The sequence below is a fragment of the Phoxinus phoxinus genome (genome assembly GCF_949152265.1).
Source record: "Phoxinus phoxinus genome assembly, chromosome: 2".
NCBI lineage: Eukaryota > Metazoa > Chordata > Actinopteri > Cypriniformes > Leuciscidae > Phoxinus > Phoxinus phoxinus.
This window is the reverse complement of record NC_136877.1, coordinates 23,375,036-23,393,714: the sequence shown is the minus strand read 5'-3', so window position 1 is coordinate 23,393,714 and position 18,679 is coordinate 23,375,036. Positions and strand designations below refer to the sequence as shown.

The following is an 18,679-nucleotide window of genomic DNA, read 5'->3' as shown; positions in this document are numbered from 1 at the left end:
AGCTTCCCTCAGGCCGTGCTTCCCTGGCACTAAGGTGGCTTGATGTCAACGTGATAACTTCGCAGAGATGGCCTGGATTTGCCACAGACACATTATTCCAGGGAGCGCTGTGGCTCGTGTCAAGTATAGCTCGCCGAATCAATCCTGTTTGGCACCACACTGACCTTTAGAGTATATTATCTTGCTATCGAATGCCCAGTACACTTCAATCTGCCAACACTCCATTCTCTCTCTCTCTCTCTATTCGATTCAGAAATATTCTCCATTTACCTTCCTTTGTGCGCTTGCCTTTTGTACGTTCTCTCAATCTTCAGACCTTTTGAGATTTTCTCATTCCCTTCCTTCTATTGCTTCCACTTTATTACCTCTGCAGGGATAATATGCGTCTTTTGCAACGTGTTTTAAGGTCGACCCCGTAAATAACTCCAGGTTTAGATGTTTATGTCAAAGACGTGAGAACCTGACAAGTGGTGAAAGGACCATAAAGAGGCAGAGAAAAGCACTGTGTAGAAGGTGTCATAATGGCTGTGTTCGAGCTTGACAGCTGCTTTTGGATTAATCTAAAAGATTTGAGCTCTTAAATGAAAGCCTTGCGGCACAAAATCAACGCGATACCTCTTAAAAGACTGAAAAAAATTGCACTCAGACATCCCACAATCTCAATCCTCGTCAATAACCTCGCTACACACAAAATATCTGCTCTTTTAAAAGATTCGTCATGCCTTGTCACCACCAAAGAAAGGCAGATGCTTGAAGAAATTTTTTTTTTTTAGTTTAATTCTGTCCTTGAATCAGGACAATGAACTGAGTTCAAGAAGTGAGGATGGAGAGTCTTTGTAATCAAATGCACCCTTTCTAAAAGCAGTAACTATTTGGTGAAATGTCTCATTTGCAAACAGAAAACAAGCCTTGGTGAAGGAAGATCATTTCTGTTCTGACATATGGCATGTGTTGCTGCATAGTTCTGGTGTGTTTTGTCAAGCTTTGTAGAAGACGATGACAAGATGTGCAAAAAGCCATACGGAGTGTGTCTATCCAACTGAGATCATCTGCGAAAAAGAAATGTCTTCAGACAACTGTGACATACTGTATGTGTGATATACAGAATGTGTGTAAAAACATGGAAAATAAGTGACAAAAAAAATTCTACACAGATATTTTTCACACATGCAAGTTTAAGAGTCTTCCAAGACCATTATTAAACAGTCTGCCTGCCCAGGAATGTCCACTGTAAAATGCTGAAATTATATAATTGAATCCCTTATTCATTGCCAAAGGTGACTCATCTAATTGCCATTTCAGTCTAAAAATGGTTGTCTTCATTAATATGCCTAAAAAAAAAAAAAAGACCTAAATGCCACTGTGCTCCCTCTCAGTCTATTTCTGTCTCTCCAACAGTGTAACTTTTCACAGTGATTTTTAAATGCATCTTGTGTGGTTGATATTGAGTGAAAAACTTCTTCATCTGATTCCAGACAAGCCTTCTGTCTCTTGGCTGCCCGCTTCATCGATCACATGACCCTCCAATCTGACCCCTCAGACCCCTCTCAGGACACCCAAGACCAGCCCGGCATCCTAATCTCCAAAGCGAAGACGATAAACACTGCTCTGTAGAAGGGCATTCAGACATTTCGCTTCTGTTTCTGCTATGGAAATAAAACAAAGCTCAAACAAAGTCAGACCTTTAACCAGTGGAGAATTTTCTTCTTCAAGCTCTTCACAGATAGCAAAGAGTGAATAGAGCTGTTCAAACATCTATCAATGTTTCTGATAAACACTGGGAAAAAACATGTTAATGGTGATTTCTCATGGTCATTACATTTATTGTGTTTCTTAAGGAAAACACAATAAATCAATGCCTGGGCAACACATTTGGTTTTATTAAATGAAACGCATTGTTCATCCATTTAATGTATGTGATTATTAATTTAATAGCATTGACGCCCTCTAAAAGAAGCCCTGGATTTCTTTCTCAATACAGGAAAACACAAATAATGAGAAAGCAGGGAAGGAGAGAGGAAGAGAAGAAAAGATAAATCAGTGGGCACTAAAAATAAGTTAGTAACATCATGCCAACTTACTCTCATTCGAGTATTCGTAGACTGTATGCTTAATATCTACAAACACTCTGATGGTCACCAAAGTCCCTTATAAAGTCTTTGTGGTCCTCCAACAGACATACAGACTATAAAGTAACTTTGCAACTACGTCAACTCATTCTACTAACCTGAACCCCAAGTCTACTAATACTCTAATGAGAGTTGACATGTAGTTGCAAAGTTACTTATAGTTAGTAGAATGTCTAAAGTTGACCATCGAAATAAAGTGTAACCGTAATTTGTAATAAAGATTGCACCTACATATAATAATCAGTGGGTTGTAAATGTTCCGTAATGCTCTATTTTTATATGTCAGTAAAAACAGAAAAAGAGTGTGTACTGTAACGCTTAGTATTTTAATGTTACATGGTCTTTCTATCTTATCACAACTGAGACACATTAGAATGAAGTAGAAAATGCTAAACTAAAGAATATCCAGATCCGTATCCGAAAACAAAACACGTTATACTAAAACCTCACCTTCACACTCACAATCCAGGCCCATATGTCAGTAACCAATCTCAAGAAAAAAAGCAGACACTCTCCACCTTCAAATCAGTATGACCATATGACACTGACATTTACCGCTATCCTCACATGGAATAATCTACACACAAATATATAGATAATAATAAAGGTTACATACTATCGCACACTGTTTCATTTTATTCCCCACTCTCATCCACACACGCACAGTTTTGCAGCTCACCACTGCTTGGCTTCAAATGCCTTGGAGCCTCAACAGAAGATCAAATAATAAAAAAATCCAGCATGTTTGCACTGACATGACTGTGTGTGTATGTGTGTCTGGGTGTGTGTATGTGGGTCTGATTTTGCCTCATGGGTCAACAGTCACCGCACTGGTAGCAAAACCTGAACTCCCATGAAAACAAACAACCAATAAACACCAATCAATTATATATTAATTAACATGCTTTGCGTCACCGTAGAAGTAAAGACAGAAAATACAGTATCATTAGCTCAACATAAAACAAAAGAAGCTGAGGAGTTTTGATGTATATGTGTAAAACAAATGTATGTGTTTTCTCCATTATCTCTAGACTTGGGGAAAACACAGATCACTGTTGTTCATCTGCATCGTAAACTGTTCATCTTCAAAATGTTCGGTTTCCTTTAATTTAGAAGTCAGAATGCCATAAATCCCTGCACAACGCATCAATTCAAAAGGGAAATTAATGTTTTCAGTTAGACTTAAATATACTGGACTGTAATTTAAAATGTAAAACACAACGCAAGGTCACAGCAATCAATTTGCTGTGAGTCATTTTATGGTACTGAGATAATTTGGGTTAATAAATTGCACTCAGTATTAAAGATATGACACTTTACTTACATTAAAACATGACAGTTGGATTCAAGTGGCTGATTGAACAAATGGCTTGCATTATGACTTTTCTTCAAACTGTTTAAAACACTAATGAGAAATTTTCCCTTTCCCCTGCAATGTAATGTAAATGTAGTCTCATGCTCTAAGCCCATGCTCTAACATGTCAGATCTGTGCTTTTAAACACCCAAATTTAAATTATAGACACTTGATGACAGAACATTATGTCATGAAATGGTTAATGATTAGGAAAATGAATATGTGAAAACACATGTGGAAGGACAGTCTAGTCACATTTAGTTGAATGGAAAAAAACCCCCCCAGAAGTCCTGAGATCTAAATGTAGGTATAAAAAGGACTTACGGGGCAAAAATACATGGAGAATGAAGATGGAGATACTGACACTTTACTGAGAGTCTCTTAACTGAAAGAAACTTTTTCACACAGAATTTTAAAAAAAGGATCCCATGAGAGTCACAAAGAGCGAGAGATTGTCAAAGAGCACTATAAACCATAATCATTCAAGTCCATCTTTTGATGTTATGATGGGTGGTTATTCCCGCAGGTGAGCATCTACACTGAGTGAATGTCAAATCTGCATATCAGCTTCGCTGTAGAAAGACACTTGTCAATCCAGGTGTAATAGAGGACAAGTGATGCATCTCCACACTGGTGAACCACAAGTACAAATAGCAATTTGTTTATAAATATATACTGTATATACAATATATTATGGTTCTATAAAAAAAGAGCATAATGTATACTCTATATAGATGTTTGACTTTTTCAATTTTCTGAGGTAATTGCGTATTGAGTCACTCAAAAGTAGCATTCAGAAGAACAATCCAAAATCCCTCTGTTCAGAGCCATCTCACCACATTATTATCTGTTCCTGGGGTTTAACGGATGGACCTTTTCCCTCTTTGCTGTTCCCGTAGTGATATGTTAGTCTGCAGGGGGGCTGTTTTCAGCAGGGAAGAGTGAGTCCTGTCTGGTTAGGTGGAGGCGTAGTGTAGCACGGTGCGCTAAACCTATTAACCGCCTTACAAGAAGAAGAAAAAAATCTTCTTAGCGCTGCGCCGAAGCCTTTCATATGGCAGAGAGCACTTGAACCATATTTCTCGCTGCTCGTCTCTATTTGGAATCGTTCCAAACCGACAGGATGGAATGCAGAAAAACAATGAAGAAGAAAAAACACAGAGGAAAGAGGGGATAAAAAAAAAAAAAACGTACTAGCTACTTAAATTCAGTTGAGGACGGTCAGGACCATTGAAATTCTGCCCAAAACCCTAGTGCATTGATCTCAATTTCCAGCCCGGCTTGGGTAAACAGCACAGTTTGTGCCTACAAATCAAGTAATTAACACTTTAAAAAGCAACTGGAGCCGAGAATGAATAAGGTCATGTCAAATCTATAATGGAATGAAACTGCAGGAGGAGGAAAAAGATTGTTTGGTTCCCTTTGGCCTCGAGCGTATCAATGCAGGCAGATGAGGACGGAGGAACGAAGGGAGTTAATATGAGTTTCAGCAGTCATGATCATTGATTATGTAGACTGTGTTCTTTACCGCTGTCAGACAATGCGAGAAAAAATGATACACATGGGAACACGAAACCTTGGCATATATAAGAAATATATCCATGTACGCCAAACTCTTAATAGCTACAACATGGAAAAAATCATTTGAATAAATACATATCAATAATCGCAAGGCAAGAATATTGAAATGCCAACCACCAAAATAAGTTTTAAAAATACATGAGGTTCAGCAGAGGACGAAGAACACAGTTAATATTTATGTGACAAACACAAGGCTGATACATTAATTTAAGGCTCCTACTGAAACTAATATTTCGTGGTAAACCAACAACTGGCGTGTTGACTGTGAGACGTTATGATTCAAATGGTAAAATGCACCCAAATTGATTTTGATTAGGTCACTCTTAATGCAACAACTCACATGTATCAATGTAGCAACACCACTTAAGCTCTTGTATTATGATAATAATTAATAGTATTACCCATATTGCCGGCTGTAACGACATGAGGGTGAGTGAAGGATGAGATTTTAAGAGCACATGCTGAAGATAGGTACCTAGCAGGGCCATAAAGCAGATGCATATGGCGAAAAGGGAGCTGAAACTGAGACCCACGTCGTCTCGGTAGATGGCCAGCGTCACCTCGCAGTGCCGGCCACGGTAGCCCTCTGGACAGTGGCATGTGAATTTGGAGGGCGACTGTGCCACACACGTGCCCCTGTGACATGGGCGGCTGGCACAGAGCGTGTACACGCAGAATTTGCCAGTGGAGTTTGCCTTGACCATATGACCTGGGGGACACCTGCGATTGGAAGAGACAAAAAGGGTTGATGCATTAATCAAATGGTAATATATTAACGTGTACGTAAAAAAGGGACTGACGGGTTCACTGTTTTAATGCATAAACTACGGCCAGTAGATTCAGTAAATAATTCATGACAGTTAATTCACAAATGTACATTCGTGTGTAAATAATGGTATCCTGTACGACACCTTTTTCCATAAAGTCGTACAGGTTTGCATCAACAAGAGAGTAAATGATGACCGAATTTTACATAATAGGTTAACTGTCACTTTAATTAAAAAATAGTTTGGCGCTACAAGTGGAAATTCAATAACATTGGTCAATAAAAAAGCAAAGCTTGTTTGGTATATCTAAAAACGGTACAACAACAATGTTTGTGAATGTGAAACCGCTCACAGCGAGCTGGTACGTTTAAAACCACGTGTGAATAAAACAAGCTTGGGATCACATGTTGCATTTTTCTTTGTCCAGGAAATCAGTGTAGAACCGATGGATCGCTGAAAGAATTCCAAATTTGACTGAATATGTGACAAAAAATCTTAACATACTCTAAAAATCTCAATGTGACCGGCACAGATCAGATAAGATAAGAACAAGAACAGGGCAGCCTGTCAGCAAGTCAGAGGCAAACAACAACATGCAATCAAAGACACAATCAACTACACAGCAGCTGCACACATCTCACAGCTAGAGAGGACAGTGGACAAGTATGGGGTGAAGAGCGGCCCACAGATTTCATTCCTGTATCACTATGTTTACACATAACCCCAGGGCCAAAGTGCATACGGCTTGGCTAAGTAGAGCCCCCCCTACTATGTGTGTTTGTGTGTCCTACATTGAGCAGATTAGAGAGGATTTTTATTAAAACTAACCAGTTTCCAAAACATGGGATCTGTTTACTATGTCTTCATCAATTTTATTTTTAATCAGGGTTATTATAGTTAAGTAAAACTAAAACAATAAAATAGTTTTTTTTTCAAAAATAATTTCAGCTAGTTGCCAAAGAAACGTCTAATTTTCATTGTTTTTATCTGTATTTAACTATACTGAATGAACTAAATCTAAAAAAAACATTACATAAAATGATATAGAAAAATTAAACTAAATGTAACAAAATTATTAAAACTTAAACTAACATTAAAATACCAAATATTAAAAACTAATTCAAAAAATTTATAAAAAACAATAATACCATTTCAATGATAGTAAAAATAACACTGATTTGACTTATTTATTCATTTGACTCATTTCCAAATGTCTATAGATTTTATTGTTTGACCCTTGTACCAGAACCAGACTTTTAGTTTTAAATTATGAATCCATCATAAAAATATGAACATTACATCCAGTTTAAAAATATGCTGAAACAGAGTAAAGCAAATAAATCACTTCAATATTTATAGTATGAAAATGTATTACATTTTAATTTATATTATTATTACTTGTAATTAAGACTTATTTTCTACTTTATAAAATAAGTTATACAAGATTCAACTATTTTTTCAAGTCAGTTTAATGTAATTTAAGTTAAATTTAATTGTACCTAAAAATTGAAGGCAGAAACTTTTTTTTTTTTTTTTTACGGTGTACTATGACTAACAAATTTCCCCAATGGGAGGAGACCCATATATGAGTATCAGTTTACCTGCATTCATGGATTCTCCACAGGTCCACACAGGTAAAGGGGGGGTTGCATTGGTTTTTCCGGCAGGAGTCGGAGGAGCAACCCAGAGACACACCCTGAGAGCTGACCACAGACACCCCCTCTCTGGCCTGACCATCCAGAGGAATAAACCGCCCATTGAGCCTCAGGTCCCGCATACAGCCTGTGCCAATGAGGAAAAACAAAACAAAAACACAAAGCCAACATGTTTCATGTTTCAGTACAAATGTAGAACAAAGTGTGAATCCTCATTTTACACCTGCATAACATACACTTGCTTCTTCATAACAAGCACACATAGACAAACTGAGTGGCACATGATCCACTCATATTCTGAGCTTTTAAGAAAAGTGCTTTTAGAGTCCATTTAATAAACACACAAAGTGTGTGCCTGAGGCACGGCGGTATGTGTGCTGTGCGCATGGGACTTTTCCCTCCCTCTTCTCTTTCATGTCACATATCATTGTCTGCCTTCCCTCCCGCTGTCTGTTTCATGCTAGCTGTGCGTCCCCTCTACACTGAAGGTGCATTTGAAGCTATTATATATTAATCCTTCCTATTAATGTTTCATGAGTCAATACAACATTGTGTAATCATGACAAGTAGAGGAACTGCAGTATGAAATAGCTGATAAAGCTGAACAGATTCACACAGTCTGTGTGAGGTACACATGTGCTGGCTAAGTTCTTTCTCTGACTGATGTTAAATTGGATTAGCGGTAAAATGGCAGTCTACTTCACAGCACTCTGATGTAACTCAGTGATTGGATTTCTGGCCATGGGATGCAGTATTTTTCTTAGCTCAAAATGTCATTCTACAGTGTTTATTGGAGTTGTCCACATCTCTTCATGCACTTTGACATATTGATTCCATTTCATTTATAGTAACCAATTCATCTATTGCGACCAACTCTGGACAGACAAGATGAACTCTTGAGGCGGTAGGCAATGGGAATTAACAACAAGGGACTGTATTTGGTGCTGCTTTGAAAGTACAACTTATAGTGTGTGGTATTTTTCCACACCATGATGCTTATCAATTCCATCCTTTGTGCCAGCAGGTTGATTTTTTAAAAATATAGATATAGGGGAGCTCCGAGCACGGTAAAACATTAGACAACAAGTTCTAGAATCACATTTCTCAACCTTTTTTGTCAGCAATGTGTTGTTTTAAGCTCATATTATGCTGGGTTTAATTTAGCACATGTGTTAATGTTATTAAATAGGCTATTGTTACCATGATTAAATTTTAAACGAAAAAACATTTGATAATGCATGTGAAAAGAAAAACAGTCTCAGTTTCTTCTCCCTTTAATGAAACACTTGAGTTTGTTTGTCATTATGACAGGTCTGGAGGCCATTCTGCATCTGTTTTAGTACTGTAGTGAAGAAAACAAATGAGTGATTCATTCTTTAAATCTACTGACAGTATTGATGTTTTTATCATATATGACTCATAATTTCCCTTTTAAAAATTTAAATAAGCAATTTTAATCTTCCTCAGTGAGCCTTCTAAAATACCTTCGAGAGCACAAGAAGTACCTCTGGTAGGGAATTACTGATCTAGAATATATAATAACTTTGGTAGTTTTAGTAAGAATCTATTTCTTAGTTAAATGCTGCTTTTAAAAGCTCTAGCAAGGAGATGAACATTAGGGGTGGGCGATACCGCAAAATTTGGTATCGATCAGATACCAAGTAAATACAGGGCCAGAATCACCGATATCGATACTGATACCAATACATTTTAATTTTAAATGCAACTTACATGCCAACTCGCCTGTAATTAGACATTTGGTTGCTGTATAGTAAAACCATTATCAAGGGATGCCAGTGACAGGCTGTTGTACCCCCTTTTTTTTGTACAACAATTAATAAACATAAGACAATCCACTTGAACTTTTACCAAACTAGCCAAAATTATAGTAAATGCACTATTGTACACTACTGTTCAAAAGTTTGGGGTCTGTAAGATTTTTAAGTCTGTTCTGCATGTATTTGATCAAAAATACAGTAAGAACTGTAATATTATTACAATTTAAAATAGGCTAGCTGTTTTCTATGTGAACATATAGTAAACTGTAATTTATTCCTGTGATCAAAGCTGAATTTTCAGCATCATTACTCCAGTCTTCAGTGTCACATGATCATTTAGAAATCATTCTAATATGCTGAGTTAATGCTCAAGAAACATTTCTTATTATTATCAATGTTGAAAACGGTTGGAAACCATGATACATTTTATGCAGAATTAATTGATGAACAAAGTTAAAAGAATAGCATATATGAAATAGATTTTTTTTTAACAATGCAAAACCCTTGAATGTCACTTTTGATCAATTTAATGCATCGATCCTTGCTGAATAAAAATATTATTTTTGATATAAATTAAAAATCATAAACATTTTGAACCGTTGCGTAAACTTTTAGTTTATTTATTGTGAAATTGTAGATGTTCTCTGTCATCTAATAAGCATTGTTCTTCGTTTCCGTAACCCTGTGAGCAAACTCAGCGAAGCACCAGCAGCAAACACTCTCTGTGATTGATTGGTTTCAGAAGACTAGGAGAAATAGTTCTATCCTACACAATTATTTGCAAACTTTTGCTTATTTTTTATTTTATTTGTAAAAAAAATTTTTATTCATAACCATATCCAGTGATTTACCAGTACCTACATTACAAAACATTACAATGTGAATTATAGCACATTCAAGCTATACAAATCTGTAAAAAAATCTGGGGTTAGTAATATATATATATATATTTGTATTGTTATTTGAAAGAAATGTATACTTTCATTTAGGATACATTAAATTGAGCAAAAGTGCTAGTAAATAAATATATAATTAGGGATGCAGCGATAACGATATCAGTATCAGTACTGGGCCCGATACCGCGCTCATGTACTTGTACTCATTAAAATGCTCCGATACCTACAACCGTGTTCAGAACAGTGCATGTGACAAAGAAACACAGACAACAGAGCAAACAGAGAGCAGAATGGATATATCAGAGAAGGATGTCTATGAAGTAAATGTATCAAATTAATAGAATGTTAAACAAATTAAATATTTACACCTATATAGCTTGAGTTCATGAGCTGATAAATGAGACACACGGAGTGGATTGAGCACGCAGCGGCACAGACACGTTAGCTTGTCGAGCGTACATCCCTTTTGCACAGACATCGCTGGGAAGTTTGTAGTTTGGTCGTATATGGCAATAGCAAAGAAAATAAAATGAGGAGCATATTACAAAGGTTATCTGACGGTAAAGAGAGAGAGCACACATACTTCTGTTGCATGCTCTTAAATGCTGATTGATTAATTAAAACGAAATATTATGTGTTACAAATAAGTTTTCTTTGCGCAAACACCCGAGAGCGCACATCCAAAAAGCTGCTTCTCAGACAGCATAAAGCAAATTGCTCGAGTTCTCTTTCATGTATTGCGCTTGAAAGGACAAATTCACACAAAATTATGTCAAAATGCCTGCATAAGCAAGTATCCTTGTGAAACACAGTCGGCTATGTCTTAAGGAAACGTAAACAATGTAACAGTACGTTAGAACCGTGCAGGTCTTAAAGTGACAGCAGCCTAATAAACCCACGGCTGTCTTTGTCCTCAATGTTAATCAAACAACAAAAGACAAGAGGAAATCACTCACTGCTCTTGACTAGTTGAGCCCCGCTGGAGCAGCTCATATTCTTTTGGTTTCTCTGCCAAATATTAAAAAAAATAAAAAATGCTGGTATTGGTACTGTTTCGGCAAGTACTAAAACTAAAAGTATTGTATTGGACTCGTTCTGGAAAAAGTGGTATCGGTTTATCCCTATTTATAATGTTACTAAAGATATCCATTTTAAAATAAATGCCGTTTCCACATAAATACTAAGCAGCACAACTATTTTTAACACTGATAATAATAAAATGTTTCTTGAGCAGCAAATCAGCATATTATAATTTACATTTACATTTAGTCATTTAGCAGACGCCTTTATCCAAAGCGACTTACAACTGAGGACTACAGCAAGCGAGTCATCGTGAAGAGGCAAAAATAACGCAAGAAGTGCTCAAAATACAAAGTTCTGGCATTGCTCAGAGTAGCATAAGCCAAAACAAGGGAGGGTAAAGGAGAGTTTATTTTTTTTTTTTTTTTTTTTTTTTTTTTTTTTTTTTATGTCAAGTGCTCACGGAAGAGATGAGTTTTCAGTTGTCTTTTGAATGTGGTCAGGGATTCTGCATTCCGGACGAGGGTAGGGAGATCATTCCACCAGCAAGGAACCGTGAATGAGAATGATTTTTGTGATTTTGTGGCTCTCTGTGATGGTAATGATTTCTGAAGGATCATGTGACACTGAAGACTGGAGTAATGATGCTGATTCACAGAAATAAATTACATTTTGAAGTTCTGTTTTAAATTGTAAAACTAGTTCACAATAACTTTTGTTCAAATAAATGCAGCCTTGGTTAATATAAGAGACTTACAGTTATGGCCAAAATTGTTGGCACCCCTGACATTTTTCCAGAAAATAAAGTATTTCTCACAGAAAAGTATAGAAATTACACATGTTTTGCTATGCACATGTTTATTTCCTTTGTGTGTATTGGAATAACACCAAAAAAAACACAGGAAAAAAGCAAATTTGACATAATTCCACACAAAACTCAAAAAATGGGCCGGACAAAATTATTGGCACCTTTTCAAAATTGTGGATAAATAAGTTTGTTTCAAGCATGTGATGTTCCTTTAAACTCACCTGGGGCAAGTAACAGGTGTGGGCAATCTAAAAATCACACCTGAAAGCAGATAAAAATGAGAGAAGTTGACTCAGTCTTTGCATTGTGTTTCTGTGTGTGCCACACTAAGCATGGAGAACAGAAAGAGGAAAAGAGAACTGTCTGAGGACTTGAGAACAAAAATTGTGGAAAAATGTCAACAATCTCAAGGTTACAAGTCCATCTCCAGAGATCTAGATGTTCCTTTGTCCACAGTGCGCAACATGATCAAGAAGTTTGCAACCCATGGCACTGTAGCTAATCTCCCTGGACGTGGAGGGAAGAGAAAAATTGATGAAAGGTTGTAACGCAGGATAGTCCGGATGGTGGATAAGCAGCCCCAAACAAGTTCCAAAGAAATTCAAGCTGTCCTGCAGGCTCAGGGTGCATCAGTGTCAGCGCGAACTATACGTCGAAATTTGAATGAAATGAAACGCTATGGCAGGAGACCCAGGAGGACCCCACTGCTGACACAGAGACATAAAAAAGCAAGACTACAGTTTCCCAAAATGTACATGAGTAAGCCAAATTCCTTCTGGGAGAACGTCTTATGGACAGATGAGACCAAGATAGAGCTTTTTGGTAAAGCACATCGTTCTACTGTTTACCGAAAATGTAATGAAGCCTTCAAAGAAAAGAACAGTACCTACAGTCAAATATGGTGGAGGTTCAAAGATGTTTTGGGGTTGTTTTGCTACCTCTGGCACTGGGTGCCTTGACTGTGTGCAAGGCATCATGAAATCTGAGGATTACCAAAGGATTTTGGGTCGCAATGTAGGGCCCAGTGTCAGAAAGCTGGGTTTGCGTCCGAGATCATGGGTCTTCCAGCAGGACAATGAACCCAAACATACTTCAAAAAGCACCCAGAAATGGATGGCAACAAAGCGCTGGAGAGTTCTGAAGTGGCCAGCAATGAGTCCAGATCTTAATCCCATTGAACACCTGTGGAGAGATCTTAAAATTGCTGTTGGGAAAAGGCACCCATCCAATATGAGAGACCTGGAGCAGTTTGCAAAAGAAGAGTGGTCCAAAATTCCGGGTGAGAGGTGTAAGAAGCGTATTGATGGTTATAGGAAGCGACTGATTTCAGTTATTTTTTCCAAAGGGTGTGCAACCAAATATTAAGTTAAGGGTGCCAATAATTTTGTCCGGCCCATTTTTTGAGTTTTGTGTGAAATTATGTCAAATTTGCTTTTTTCCTGTTTTTTTTTTTGTGTTATTCCAATACACACAAAGGAAATAAACATGTGCATAGCAAAACATGTGTAATTTCAATACTTTTCTGTGAGAAATACTTCATTTTCTGGAAAAATGTCAGGGGTGCCAACAATTTTGGCCATGACTGTATTTAAAAATTATTAAAACAAATCTTACCACCCCCAAACTTTGGAATGGTAGTGTATACTTATATACTGTAGTTACGTGCATTTGGAATAAGATTCCCTGCGAATCATATTCGTGTCATTGCCTTTTGGGCATTGTGCTCTACCGGTTGAGCTTCAGAAACACACCTGTACCTCACCTTGGAAGCTCTTGTTATGTCCTGAAGGGAATGAGTTGCCCAGCATCACCACAGCGGGATCAATAACAATCTCCCGACTGCGACCCGGTGATCCCGTGATCTCTCGCCGCCCTCCACCGCCGTCCAGGCGCAGGGTCAACTCGCTGTCGTGCCGATCTAAGTGAATGTCATGCCATTCTCCGTTGTCTAAACGATAAGAGGGCATTGTCAAGTTGAAGTCCCCATCACCGAGGTTGTAGAAGACACTTAACAGACCCTGATAGATCTAAGAAAGTGGGAGGGGGGAGAAAGAAAATGCAGTCAGCGAATAAAATGAATGTATAGAGATAATGTGCAGATAATATGAGGAATCAAGAGAACATATAGAGCCAAAGACAAAGAACAATTGTGAAATTATGAAAATAGTGCTAGTTAAGTAAAGAGAAAAAGAGCGAAAGAGGCTCAGTATGGTAAGGAATAAACCCATTGGGGACTGAAGACATCAGTCTGGGCCAGAATCGGATAAAACGACTGAGCACTAACAGAATTAAACATATCAGTCCTTTAATTGGAGACAATGGGAGCAAAAAATTCAATATGGTGTCAGTGAGGTTTGCCACTATATTCTTGTGTTGCCTCTCAGACTCTCTAGGGGTCAGCTGTGAGACTTTCTTTAACTCTCTCTTTCCCTTTGTGTGTGTTTTATGCTTTTCTTATACTGATTGCTTCTTATAAATCAAGTGTTTCGAATGCAAGTTTTATTATTTATGAGGGCATGTAAGATTAAAAAGTGTGTAATATCAAAGTACGGTATAAAAGTCATCAGTTTTGTGCTTTGAATCATTCAACATTCAACGAGCCCTTCACTGTAATGTGAAATTTTAACAGTCTAATAATAATAATAATTTAACAGGCGTTTTACTTTACAAGCAAATGCTTACTATCCATAGCTCCATATCTGGTGGGAAAAAGGGAAACGGCAGGTTTAACAATGAGGTATGTATTAGTTTGTGAGACAGAGCGGCTTGCCAATCTCCTGAAGAGAGCCCCAACCTTCATTTAAATTTCAGAGTCTTTCTGCATGTGTCCCAGAGAGCATAATTTGCCAGCCTCCCTGACATACTGGCTTTGTTGTGAAGGAAAAAACAGGACTAATCGATGATGCAAAAGGCAGTGAGGCTCTCTCACATTTGTGTACAGTTGTACAAAAACTGTAAACGGTATCCACGAATATACACGATTGACCTCTTTGAACTTCCTCCTCTCCCACATCCTATTGAATTTCACCTGCGGTACAGCTCACAAGATAATCTCAAACCGGATTGTTAGAATGTTTCAAGGCTGAGTCTATACTGGGTAGGTATTACGACCTCAAGGCATTCTAATTAACAAGAACATTAACTTTAATCTGTCCATGGAAAATCTGAGATTTTTCCTTATGCCCTAAGATTTACCCCACAAATGACAGTAGAGATGCTCTCTATTTTCCCCAGGTGGATGTGAAACGTGCCTCCACACCCCTCATCCTCACCCAATGATCCAGAAACCAAAGTCATCTACTGGAGCAGCAGGTGAAGCCATCTGCCCAGTTGCGTGTTTCAGAATAAGAAGCATTTGATCATGGACCATTGGATCTTAAGTGCATAGTATTAAGTACGTTTGGCTTCCCTAACCACCTTTTCATATTTTGTTACGTGTAAACAATATTATGAGACATCGTTAATCAATGTCATGACAAAATCTAGGGAATCATTAAATTAATCCTTTTTGGTGGTTGGTTATAAAGGGATGATGAGACATTAGGTGTTGAAGCAGAACTGAAGCATTTTCTCTGAGGAGGGAATAAAATGGCTCAAATTGGATAAGAAAATAATCAGCAGTATAAAAATAAAACAAAATATGAGCTCAAATGGATTGAAAAAAAGAGCTTTAAACCAAAACACAACGATGGATCTTCATAAGGCATCATAAGTTCACAGCCAAGAGATATGTCAGGAAAAACAACAGTATGTGATTGTTATTGTCTGATCTTTTAGATGAGCCTTGGTTCTCAACCAGATGGTCGGGACTCACTTGGGGCCTCAGGAAACTTTCAAAAAGGCCTCAATATGACTTAAGACAAAACAAGCATTAACATATACTACTAAACTAATGAAAATCAAGATATATCTTATTTTAATTCATCCCCATACTTATTTTACTTTTTCATTCAAGAACTAGGGTTCCCATAGTCTTAGAAAACCGAGATATATGAGTAGTAGCCTCAATTAGCAAAGAGTGATTTCTAGACCTGGAAAATTCTTGTAAATTAACTACATACTATATATTAAATTATATGAATATTTTATATAATGAATATAGTTATACCAAGCTCTAAAATATTTGATCATGCATAAATTGTGATCTGTGAATCATGAACAACTGGAAAGGTCAAGTAAAATCAGGTTAAAGAGAGTGGGAATCTTGAAGAACATCTTAAACTCTAAAAACTCCTGGAATGCTGAAATTATTATTTTTTTTAATGGAAGGGGCTCAAAAAATGCAGGCCTATAATATAATGTTTTCTGTGATCAAAACCTTCGCTAAAACTAAAAACAATGAAACAATTTTAATCGACCAACATTAAAGTACTGCGAAAACATCCATGCTTTGCATCTGGCGCATGTTACCTCAACATGATTTAACGTTTCTCTGTAGAACACTATTTACCAAGTTTAAATCCATTCTTTATATTTTACAACCAGCATCCATCTGAGGCTGCGCATAAGGTTGTTTTCTGGTGTCATGACTAAAATGATCAGATAAAATCAACTCAATAAATCTGTAAACATTCTCAGAATCCCATGAATGCGAGGAAAACCGACTACATTGATAAACCTGCTGCCGCTAATGGACATGTGGCTAAGTCTCTTGTGAAGAAATTAGATGATCAAACTATTATTTCCTCTGCATCCGTTGATAACAAGAACACCTTGCTAGAAATGTCTCAGTGAGTTGATGCATCATAATCAGACACAACAGGCAATGCTAAATGGATATTGGCACATCACATCAATTAGCATTATTGCTAAGGTAATTGAGAGGAGCACAGCAGGAGATTAAGTTCTAATCTTTTGCACATGGCACAAAGGCAGAAGCAGTTCCTGCACCACTGTGAAGCCTCACAAGAATCACAATATAAACAGGTAATGCAATCTGCAGCCTGCCACTTTAGGGGATATAAAATGTCTTCTATCTCACAGACACGTCTAATTCATGCCGCAGATAAATCACCCACGTTTTACATGGGAGAGAAAGAGAGACAGAAGAGAAGGAGAGAAGGAGAGAAACAAAGCAGCAATCAGCAACCCTACCACATAATCTTAAACCAGGTGTTGGGAGGGAAAAAATGAAAACATGAAAAATGAGACAGCCTTGGAGTGAGAGGGTAGACGGCATGCATTCTGCAAGTGTATCAGACGAATCGGGAGACGCATACTAATGCTTCCATGATTAAACACGATCTCGTTGCTCCATTCAAATTCTCACATTGCACCACTGTTGCAACAACGTTCGCGGGGTCTGGCAGATGGGCTGCTATTACAGAGCACATCAAGAACAAATAATCTGTATATGCTTGTTGTGGTCAACGCTGCTCATTTGTTTTAAGGACGTTTCATGGGCACAAATTTGTGGGGGTAAAGAGGAGACATTAAAAACAGGGTGGTCAATATTTCTATTATTTTAAAACCCAAGTTAATGCTAAATTATAAATAATATATTGATCAAAGTTAATTCAGGTTTATTCTTAACACATTAATGTCAATTAATGTCCAAAAAAGTTTACGGTTTCTATTAATAAAAAATGCCTTAAACATATATAAAAATTAACCGCTTTCAGTATTGAGCTGCATATTCTGCATATTAGAATGATATGTGAAGGGTCATGTGACACTGACGACTGGAGTAATGATGCTGAAAATACAGCTTTTCCATCACAGAAATAAATTATATTAAAAAATATATTCAAATACAAAACTGTTATTTTAAAATTCACATTATTACTGTTTTCACTGTATTTTTGATCAAATAAATTCAGCCTTGGTGACCCTTAAGCTAGTTTTTTATTCTCATAAACACTAATAATTATTACCAAATTGAATGGTAGTGTGTGTGGAAATGGACGTTTCTAACATATCTTTATTGTTAGTTCTTGATACCTATTCTCTAATGTCAATGGTTTGAACTTTATTGAACCCCCTTTTTTTGAGAATATCAAAACAATTCTAAGAGGCTTTGGAAAATAACTAAACTATATTCAAAAGGAACAAGATAATAGAACATCTCCAGCAGAAAGAAAACCTTGATAATGCATCAGCCATATTCAAGGGAACTGAAGGGCATGAGAGAGGAAAAGAGAGATGCTTTCAAAAGCACTAACCTCCAGTTTGAGATATTCATTCTGCTCTTTGGACAGCAGGCTGAGGATAGAGCTGCTGTGTTTGCGTGTCCGGACCAGGACCTGAATCTGCGTGTGTCTGGCCGGGAGCGTGAAGGCCAGCTGAAAGTGTATGTGACTCCTTCCATCAAAAGAGTACTCCGGGACCTCTGTGAAACACAAATGTGTTCTTCAAATGCAGTCCTTAAAAAAGGAATGCATAAACACTACAGTGAAAAACACACTGTGAGAATATTGCAGGATGCGATTACATAAAGAAGCTCTACAAATTCATAACACTTCTGAATGCGATTTGTGCCAAGATTTAGTGTGTGTGAAAATCCTGCCTGGGTGCTAACACTATCCCTCCTACACAGAGCAATTCAAAGATATTCACTGGCCCACTAAAAATGTTTCCACATCCATTCAGTCATCCTCTTTAGCAATGACTTATCTGCTTTATCTTCAAAGCCTCAGTCTCTTTCATTACCACCCACTTATGAAAATAGTAGTTGTCCCAAAGTTTCCAAGC

General features: G+C 37.3%; 1 protein-coding gene across 1 annotated transcript in view; it reads right to left on the bottom strand.

Moving 5' to 3' along the window:
* Positions 1–18,679, bottom strand: part of LOC306987797 (neural-cadherin) — a 245,577-nt gene that overhangs the window by 3,973 nt on the left and 222,925 nt on the right. Inside the window, 4 exon segments of the mRNA XM_079592371.1 lie at positions 5,541–5,785; positions 7,434–7,614; positions 13,752–14,016; positions 18,151–18,337. Coding sequence (XP_079448497.1) covers positions 5,541–5,785; positions 7,434–7,614; positions 13,752–14,016; positions 18,151–18,337 — 878 coding nt within the window.